General features: G+C 31.2%; 1 protein-coding gene across 1 annotated transcript; it reads left to right on the top strand.

The window, feature by feature from the left end:
• Window positions 1-1,446: 1,446 nt before the first annotated feature.
• LOC149421314 (phospholipase A1-like) lies at window positions 1,447-4,108 on the top strand. The gene is made up of 7 exons (XM_089635492.1): window positions 1,447-1,573; window positions 1,936-1,993; window positions 2,075-2,327; window positions 2,448-2,596; window positions 2,814-3,031; window positions 3,358-3,514; window positions 4,027-4,108. The coding sequence occupies exons 1-7, from the start codon at window positions 1,447-1,449 to the stop codon at window positions 4,106-4,108; spliced, it is 1,044 nt and encodes a 347-aa protein (XP_089491618.1).
• The last annotated feature ends 6,921 nt before the right edge of the window (window positions 4,109-11,029 follow it).

Here is an 11,029-nt window from a genome sequence, read left to right as displayed (position 1 = left end):
GTCATTCAAAATAGAACTTACATTTTCATTTTACATTGTTATGTATTACAGTTACATAAATATACATATATTTTACATACACTATTAAATAAATATAAATGTGTTCTTTGCTTTCTAACTATATAATTCAATGCTGTTAACATAAATATTATTATAAAATATTATTATCTGCTATGAATTATCTATACGTCAATATAAACAACTAAGTAAGTATGTATATAATTTTAAATTCTTTTATCGTATTTATAATACCCATTTCTTAGAACAGCCTTTACCTATGTCACCTATGTGGGATTTTATTCATTAATATTTTTTAACAACCCAACCGTCTGGAGGCGGTGAGACTGGAATCTGGGTATGTTGTGCGGCTGAAGATAGTAAAGGGGAAGAAGGTGGGGAAAGTACCTGGCTAATCAGGTCTGGTCATCAAATACGGCAAAAGCTATTTCAAGCAACTTTTCAATTGTGAATGATGATCTTACACTAGGGCGGTGCTGAAAGCATCTATCACTCTGGAACGTGCCACAAATATACCTTGTATTATTTTTAATGATTAAATTGTAAATAACATAAATCAATCAATCAAAATTTACTTGTGCATGCCGGGATTTGAACCCAGCAACCTGCGGATTGCTAGCCGAAAGCATTACCTCCAAACCACGGACGCCGTATATAATAATATGTAGACATTATGCTTAGATTGCAACGTTGCACATTCCAGATTGGTAAATACTTTTAGTATCTTCCCAGCTTGAATTTAAATGAATGTTTTGAAGTATTTTATTTCTCCCTTTATTAGGTTACTTAGAATAATATTTATAAGGGAATAATATTGAGGAGGTCTGGTCCCGGCATTAACCTGGCTTTACACTGAGTTTTATGAAATCCAATGTAGACAGTGACCTTCCTTTTGTTTTGGAGGTTAAGTGTGCAAAATTAAAAAAAAAATAGAACTGTTAATTTTTATTTTTAAAAATCCATTCTGCCTGCAAACCCGCTACAGACACTTTTCTTTATATACTTAAATAGAAAATAGTTGCATAAATTTTTTTTTCTGAATAATCTGAAATCTTATCTGTTAAAAATCATTGAAATGTTGTGACTCTCACTAAGTTGTAACATGTTTATTTACTATCTTATTGATGTTATTAGGATTTTGTTATGCATGATAATTATGATTTTCACTTTTTTTTCGTAATTAAAAAAGGTCGAATGCCAATGATAAATGATATTTTATACTTTTAGAACACACGTGTTTGATAAATCCCAAGAAAATCTGAATTATATGATTGATTTTGCTATGAATGCTTTTTCACTTTCTAATAAAAAATTTAAAATTAGTGATTTATCTCTTATCAATTCATATAAAAGGGCAGTGCATTTGCAGAAATATCAGTAGTTTGCTGAACTGTTTCACGGTACTTGTACTGTAATAACAGACCAATCATGGCCAATTTTCTATTCTTCGCCGCAATTGTGGCTGGATGTTTCTTGTTTATCGAAGCTGAACTGTTTGACGGGTTAAACGATTCCAAGGATGATCCTCACACCTTCTCCTTTAAGGAAGAATTTAGTAAGATTTTTTGTTCATTATATTCATTGTATATATATTAACACTTATTATTAAAGATTTGAGTGTGAATATGCACATGAATTTCTAAAGCATATTCTTTCAGGTTTTTGTTCAAGAATTATATGAAAGAATATAAATATTCATTTCTCACATCAATAAGATATAAGCAACCAGTGGCGGCTTGTGACTTTTGGGTGTAGTAGAGTGCTAATATTACAAAAAATGGAATTGTTGATGTTGCAACTCCATTTTTTATAATATTAGCACTCTAGTAGGTACACACAAAAGTCACGTGCCGCCACGGTAAGATATCATATCTTTTTTAATTGTATACATTCGCTCTAAAAGCAGTTTTCTTTTAGATGCTTACGACAACAGGGGAAATAATGTTGAAGATGTTCAGTTGAGGTTCTATAATGGGTAAGGCTCTTAAAATTTTAACTGAATAAATATTTATTTTATATTCTGTAATATGCGTGATAGTAATAAAAATATTTTCAGCAAAACTACCAATCAATTTGTGGACATCAAACTCGCCGATGCTGTCAAGTTGGTGGACCATAAGGAATTTATCAAGGAAAACCCAACCGTCTTCTATTCCCATGGCTACAAAGAGACTCCTGATTCTGAAAGTGTTCTCACTATTGTGTCAGCTTTCCTTCAAGCTCAACCCAACACCAACATCGTCTTGATTGATTGGTCCAACATGGCTTTTCGATCATATCACGTCAACGCCGCCCCCAACACTAAGCTGGTAAGATTCTATAAACCAAATGTATTAGTCTTCTGAAAGCACACGGTCCCGCTACTCTGTCTTTCATTTCTTCTCATATGCAATGTATGTATGCATTGCTTAATGTTAACATCTTTCCAGGTTGCAGTCGCAGTAGCCGCCCAGATCAAGAAGTTGGTTGAACAAGGACTCAATCAGTCAGGAATTCACCTTATAGGTTATTCCCTCGGAGGTCAGATGGTTGGATTCATCGGCAAAGATATTCAAGTCCTGGGCATTAAATTGAACAGGTAACTACATACTACAAAACACAAACCCACTTGATAACATTATATCTCTGGAAAATATGGGTGTTCATCGGCTTTATGTAGACTGTGAAAAATAAATAAATCGAGACAAAGATATGCATTTACATGTACTTAAATAAGTTGTACAATGTACATGTACTATTAAAGAACAATAAATTGTTGTGTGGTAGATTTATAGATATTATTTTTTTGTTTCCAGAATCACTGGTCTAGACCCCGCCTTCCACCTTTTCTACCCGGGATGGGTTCTTGATCACATTTCAGCCTCTGATGCAGAGTTTGTTGACATCATCCACACTGATAGTGGTAACTATGGAGCCCCCGTGCACACTGGAACAGTTGACTTTTGGCCCAACGGAGGAACTGGAACACAGCCTGGATGTCCTTTCATTGCCCCAATACCTCTTTCCCCTGAAGGTGCAAACGCTACAACAACTAGACAATTTGTTTTAAAGTACATAGTCAACTTCAAATAGAAGTATTGCAAAATAATCAAACTCAGAAAATAATCTGAGTATTATTGAGCTGGTACCGTGGCTTCCGCTCTTAGTAACACGAGTAATGACCCATCGTTACTGCCAATACTCCTCAGGGATGTTTTGATAAACAAATAGATAAATAGATTTAAACTCATTCTATTCTATGCCTGCCAATTATTCTATACTCAGGGATGTTTTGATTCCCAATGTTTCCATAAAATATTTGTTATTTTTGAGTTCTTAATGTGTGGAATTATTTGTCAGATCTGTGCAGCCATTGGAGGTCCTGGAGGTACTTTTCCGAATCCATTGTAAACCCGAAAGCATTCCCCGCTGTGAGAGCCAAATCCTACCACCACTTCAAGGACGGAAATTTCGAAGCAGGATCAAATGTGTACATGGGAATCAACGCTGATAAAAGGTAAAATAAGCATCTTCTTGAATTTAATCTGCTATGATATCTTTAACATTAATATTCTCTAAATTACCGCAAGTTTGCAGAGCAACTACAGACTGCAGCCTTTAAATAATATCTTTCAGATTATGTAATGTTGCTATGCAAATTACTCAACCGCATTCAAAGGATCTTTAGATATAATGTACCGACCCGTCGGTGGCTGAGTTGACATCGTGCTTGGGTCCCACCCAGGCGTAGTGTGTTCAATTCCTCGGCTGGCTAAGTCTTCCATCACAACACAAGCAACATTTTCCTTGCTGTGGTGGTAGTAGGAGATTTTTAAATATTGTCAGGTTATTTGTAACCCGGGCTTGTCTTTCTTACAAACAAAGAACATTCATAGTTTCAAAGCACTATTCATGTAAATTACAATAAATACACAATATTATTTTTATTATCGAATAAAAATTAACTTGTTAGTTAAATAATAACTTAAACGAGGAGAAAAATTAATATAGATCAAAATTCTGTTCCAGTTCTTTCGGAGACTTCTTCCTGACCACCAACGGAGAGTCTCCCTTCGGAAAGGGTGAAAATGGAATCCTCCATAAGAAATGATTACCTATTTTTTTATTCAATATTTATTTATTTATTTGATTAGCCTCGAATTGTTTTCAGAAAAATGTTATTTATTTGAATAAAAAAAATTATTAAATTATTGAAATAAATCATTTCTTATTTCTTCTCTTTCTCTTTCTTGTCCTCTGCCCAGAGATATGCCAAATGGGTACCCAAAACTATTTGAAATACAAAATGGAAATAGGTAAAAACTTTCCCATTTGAAAATTCGAAATGTGAAATAGTTTTTTGAAATATTTCAAATGCAATATGCAAAATACATATTTTCAAAATGCATTGAAAATAAAAAATGGTTTCTCAAGTTAAACAATGAAAGATTAACAAATTAAACCGTCAAAGTTCCTCAAATGGTTGAATACACAATGACTTAAAACACTTAATAAAAAACAAACAAAAAATCTGGCACAAAAATTTCAAAGATAGCGACTATCTCAGACTATAAAATATAGAATTGACTGTAAAACAAACATTATATCAAACACACATACTTAAGACTGAAAATTCTATTCCTTTAGATATCAAAAACTTTTTTAAAACACATAAATTCACAAAGAAAAAATAAACCCTGCCTATCTACATACATGTATTAAGAGGGGGAAAAGTATTAGTAACACTAATGACATTGTTAAGTTTTTTGCCGATTTCTTCAAAAATGTTTTCGAACAGAATATCTCAAATGATCGAATTCCACCCTTTCATCCAACAGAAACTATCCACATTCCTTCTTTGCATAAAAACATTCCTGGGCCTCGATTCTCCACGAAGTAATGACTTAAGTGGAGAATAATAATAATTGGAATGCCACTGGAATGACTTTTGACGTTTGGCGTATGTAAGTATGTACCGTCGACGAGACTCAAGAATAAGAATGTCGACCAATGTATGTACTTTCGACGACGATTGCGAGCTGCCTCGATTGGAGAATCAATACCCTGGTGTTATGTGCAACATAATCAATCCAGCTTTTCTAATTGACCGTGTATCAATACTAACCAAGCTATAAATTAGACTTAGAATCATAAATGAACCACCAACTCACTGCTTAGAATTCTGGCTGCTTCTCCGATCTATGGAAAAGTCATGTAACACCTGTATAAAAAGGGACGATATTCATGATGTCACAAATTAACGACCTATTTGCATGCTCTCTACAATCACCAAATTGTTTTAAAAACTTATACTTGATAGAATCTCTACACATTAATAAGATGATTGTACCTAATCAACATGGCTTCATGCCGGGCAGATCTACTCCAACAAATCTCTCTTTTTACAAACAGTTTATAACACGTTCGTTTCATAAATAAAACCCAAGTCGACTCAATATAATATACCGACTTCGTGAAAGCATTCGAAAAAGTAAACCATAAAATTCTTCGAAACAAACTTAGCAAATTCAGAATAGAGGGTAAATTATTGGAATGGATAAAGAGCTATCTAACTAATAAAATTCTTCAAGTAACAAATAATTCTAAACTGTCATACAAATTCATGGCTACAAATAGTGTACCTCAAGAGTCGCATTTAGGTCCAATACTTTTCTTACTGTTTATTAATGATATTTTTACTGTTTTGGATAACAATGTTAAATTGTTGCTTTTCGCCAACGATCTAAAGCTCTTTAAGCTTATAGATGATTGTATTCACATTCAAATAAATTACAAGATTGATGCAAACTTAACAGACTACATATATCTAAACATTAGCAAATGCCACATAATAAGATTTTTTAGAATAAATCAACCTTTCAACTATCAGCCAATGAAATTAATGATCTTGGCATTATTTTCGATTACATATTTAATTTTCTTTCTCACATCAATACAGTAACAAATAAAGGATTAAAAATGCTTGGCATCATTCTCCGTAATGGCCGAGACTAAAAACATATCATATAAAAATATTATATTCTTCTTTAGTTCGAAGTCAAGTCGAATATACATTCTTCTATCTGGTCGCCTCACTTTAAAATCCGCTCTGATTCCATTTAAAAAATTCAGATTTAATTTCTACCGACTAACAGAAACTATAAATTTCATTGTTGTAATTTATAGTTTATTATTATTGGAATTATAGACAGCCCTGATTTATTGAGTCTGATATCTTCAACATACCAATTAGAACTACTCCCAATCGAATATCATTTCTTTGTATGGGATCTGTCACGATAGAGGCCGCGTAATTACGGCGCTCTGTAAATTGTTCTGACCCCCTTTCCTGCTTACGGCTACGCATTATTTTCAAATATCACCTGGCTAGCACTTTCAAGGAGGTTCACTTCAAGATCGAGATTTTTCGAAATTTACTATTTTGTTCCTTCATGTCGGAGCTTGTTTTTTTTAACAAGATAATTTTTAAAGATACAAATTAAAATGTTAATGTTAACAAATCAAATGTTACTTAACATTACCGATCAACTAATTTACATATATATTCCCAGAAGTTCTCGGTCGTACACTTTGCGTTGAGGAAGCTTCGGATTTTTAAAAACTTTTAAGACAGCATTTTTTTCAAAACGGTTACTGCCGGTAAGACCTTAAATATATTTAAAAGTTCACCATGTAGTTGGAAAATCTCTTACTTTTTTAGGAACTTCAAAAATCATTTTTGTGTTATTACTATTGTATTTTTTTTTTAACTAGAGAAATTCAAAATATTTTCTTTGTGTACTAAAGATTTCGTTATTATTATACATACTCGTACTTAACTTACACAATATGGGAGCACAGATCCGTTGTTGGTGGATTGTTTGAACTCTGTAAGTAATTCACAAATTACTACTTTAAATAAATTAATTGAAAACTACCAATAGTAACATTTCAGGAGGGAAAAAATACGTTCAATTTTATTGCTACACACACTGTTGGTTTTTTAATATCTACGTAGTTGGTACAATGGTTAAAATGGTTGACCACCGCTCCCGATAAGGAAGTAAGTAATTATTACCTTTCTTTTATTATCTATTAAAGTATATGTACCTATTAAATTTATTCGAATTTGAATAGTCGTAAATTTTTTACAGATGTTCAAAGAGTTTTTCAGTGTGTTCATTTTACGAGTGTTAAATTAAAAATAAAATTGTTTTCTTTTTCACAAGAGTTTTCTTTTTTGAAGTCGAATAACAAGTTTCCAACATGCCGTACGCAAGCAATGCAATAAATTGTAATAATGGAGAAATATAAAGCAATCCAATTTTTAAAACTTTTTGCCGATGACTCATTTTTATACATTATAGCAAATAATATTGAAGATGCAATTTCAAAAATATAAATTGAACTTCATGAAAATGATTATATTGAAATTATATGTAACTAAATGTAATTTCATGGAGTTAGGTAAAAAAAAACGACCTAAACACCTAAACACAATCAAAATATTGAGGAAATAGAAGAAATTAAACACTTGGGAAATTCATTATCGATAACTAATTTCTTCAGTAGGATAAGGGGAAAATTAGACCATAAACCGAGGAAATTGGTCTTCAACACAACTGTAGCCATCCCACCTGAACTACTGCACAAGTGTCATTTTTTGAGCAATAAAACAGATGTTTTATTTCAAGGTAAAACACAAGTTATATTCAATGCTAAATCACTATTTTGATTAATCTTTATAACGAATTGGTGTACATTATGAATACCAAAAAATATGCTGGAGATAAATTGAAGGTTTTCCTATGGATTCGCTTGAGTAGAATACAAATAAAAAAATTAAATATTCAATAAAAAATATAAATGTAAACTACTAAAAAATATTTTTCTTCAATAGAAATGTATGAACACGTAAAGGAAACAATTTTTAAAAAATACAGAAATATAGGTAAGATTATCTGTGACGGTTTCATTTGATTAACTTTTTTGCTTTCTTATAAAATTATTTACAAAATAAATAAAAAGCAGTTTTGTGCTTGAAACCGAACGTTTCTAGACTCCGTTTTTCAAGCTATTTTAATGCCTATTACCTACCTACAATCTACAATATAAGGTATACAAAGAATATACGCATTTTTGGCTTGTAGCTTCCTCTTAAAATAATGGAAATAATTCAGAACAGATGTATGAGGTCTATATTGTGCTGTAGCAGATATACTAGGATAAAACCAATGCAACACTAACTCAATATTCTAAGTATGTGGCAACGTTTTGTCTATAATACCCTAGTATTTAAATACAAGTTAAAAAATAAAATGTTACTTGATTATATGTTAAAAAGTCCGTGGCTATCCTACGGGAAGCTGCAATGATTTTAGGCTTCCTATGGCAAATTTACCGGCAACACAAAGCAATATTTATTATAAAGGTTTTAAAATGTTCAATGAACTTACCTTTAAATAAAGGAAGTAAAAGTCTTGCAGTTTTTCGTTGGTTATGTCTCAATGTTGTGAAGTCTAAATACTAGTATGTAGGTAATAGAATATATTTATAGTAATTTTAGAATAGATGTACACTAGATATAAAATGTTAAATTTTATAACTAACTTACAAAAATTATTAAATTAATTAGAAGTTTTTTGGTTGGATTTTCTGCCAAAAAATTGATTTAAAAAAATACTTATTATTTTTCTATACTGAATTCGGTTGTCGGTTCATATGTGCGTGATTTGAAATTGTATTCCTACGTAAAGCATAACATTATTTACAGTTGAATGAGCTTTAAGTGTTCAAAATTGGAACTGATAAGTATAAATCATATCAGACAAGCGATGAAGTAGGTACCAATATTATTTAATAATTCTTTATTTGAAATATTTTGTTTTGCAATTATGAATGCAGCAATGTGGGTACCGTATTCATGCCAACTCTGGCTGCAAGTGAAAAGTGAAAAGTGCAATTTTAAAATTATTTTTTATAAACTTTATGTAATGGGAAGATTTACTGCGAATTTTTAAATAACTATTTTAAATAATTTGAAGTCGCATGCATTTTATCAGTCATTGACTCTGATGACTTCACTACACACATGTGAATATTATTGTTTATGTTTGTTAATATATTAAATTAATAGTGTGACCACTGAGAGCATTGACTTGCTGAAAGTCAATAGGTTAAGATTTGAATAACTAAGCACTTTACAATATTTCGACATGCGTGAACTTCAAATTAATTTTAATAAGTATTATGGGTAAGATTCAAGGACCTAGATTATTGCCCAGCTCGAATTTAAATTAATGTTTTTTTTTTTATTATTTCACCCTTTAGGTTGTTAAATCTTTAGTTTTTAAATATTGAGGAGTTCCAGTTTATTAACTAAAGTCTCCGGCATTGCTCGAGCTTTAAACTGAGTTTTTCTAAATCTTATGTAGAAAGTGACCTCCGATTTGTTTTGAAGTTCAAGTGTGCAAAATTTCATCAATCTCGGAATAAAAGTGTAGATTTTTATAAAAATAAAATCGATTCTGCCCGCACAACCTTTATAAAAAATCATCTTTATATAAATAGTAGATAGTGGCGTTTATTTTTATTTCTGAATAATCTGGAATCTTTTCCATTAAAAATCTTAAGTAAGTAGTAACATTGAAATGTTGTGACTCTCTCTAAGTAGTAACATTGAAATGTTGTGACTCTTTGTAAGTAGTAACATTGAAATGTTGTGACTCTCTCTAAGTAGTAACATTGAAATGTTGTGACTCTCTCTAAGTAGTAACATTGAAATGTTGTGACTCTCTCTAAGTAGTAACATTGAAATGTTGTGACTCTCTGTAAGTAGTAACATCGAAATGTTGTGACTCTCTCTAAGTAGTAACATTGAAATGTTGTGACTCTCTCTAAGTAGTAACATTGAAATGTTGTGACTCTCTCTAAGTAGTAACATTGAAATGTTGTGACTCTCTCTAAGTAGTAACATTGAAATTTTGTGACTCTCTCTAAGTAGTAACATTGAAATGTTGTGACTCTTTGTAAGTAGTAACATTGAAATGTTATGACTCTCTCTAAGTAGTAACATTGAAATGTTATGACTCTCTCTAAGTAGTAACATTGAAATGTTGTGACTCTCTGTAAGTAGTAACATTGAAATGTTGTGACTCTCTCTAAGTAGTAACATTGAAATGTTGTGACTCTCTCTAAGTAGTAACATTGAAATGTTGTGACTCTCTGTAAGTAGTAACATTGAAATGTTGTGACTCTCTCTAAGTAGTAACATTGAAATGTTGTGACTCTCTCTAAGTAGTAACATTGAAATATTGTGACTCTCTTTAACCCCTATTGTGCGGCTGGCTACATTTACAGTCCAGTGAATTTATGACTTCCTTGAGTTGCACTGCAGTGTGCAGTGTGTATAGCTAGGTCTTAGACATTTTGAATTTATTTCGTTACTGTCCATGAAAATTCCAAAATCAAAAGTTCATTTTGTAGAAGTGTATCTATTATTTCTAATTTAATTTTCAATATTAAATTTGGGTTTGAGATATTTACAAAATTTTACCTATCTCATAGGGGTACTCATTTATATTTTATTTATTGTCTTATTTACGTTATTATGCAATTGATTTTTTATGCACAACAATTATAATCATAACTTTTTTTAATGCAAATCAATCCATGATATTAAATATTAAAAACATATATTTTACACTTTTAGAATTCACATTATTTATGCCCATCAAAAAATAAATTATTAAATTAGAAATATTAAATGGTTGCCAGTAAAATTTGCTGAAATGCAGATAGGTGATATTTGCCCCGTTACTGATTAATAAACACGTGTTAGATAAATCCCTAGTAAATCTAATATCCAAATTATTTTGCTGAAATTGAAATAAATTTTGCTGAGTTTGAATAAAATTTTGCAAATTAGTGAAACATCTCTTATCATTTCATATAAAAGAGCAGCACATTGAGATAAATATCAGTAGTTTACTTCACTTTTTCACGGTACTTGTACTGTAATAACAGACCAATC

This window comes from Hesperophylax consimilis, chromosome 9, assembly GCF_061612785.1.
Source record: "Hesperophylax consimilis isolate HC1 chromosome 9, BYU_Hcon_1.0, whole genome shotgun sequence".
NCBI classification, from domain to species: Eukaryota; Metazoa; Arthropoda; class Insecta; order Trichoptera; family Limnephilidae; genus Hesperophylax; species Hesperophylax consimilis.
This window is presented reverse-complemented; position numbering and strand designations above follow the sequence as displayed.

Coding starts and splice junctions, on each gene's coding strand:
- LOC149421314 (XM_089635492.1), top strand. CDS start 1,447: ATGGCCAATTTTCTATTCTTCGCCGCAATTGTGGCTGGATGTTTCTTG. Junction 1,574..1,935: donor CTCCTTTAAGGAAGAATTTA/GTAAGATTTTTT, acceptor GTTTTCTTTTAG/ATGCTTACGACAACAGGGGA. Junction 1,994..2,074: donor CAGTTGAGGTTCTATAATGG/GTAAGGCTCTTA, acceptor AAATATTTTCAG/CAAAACTACCAATCAATTTG.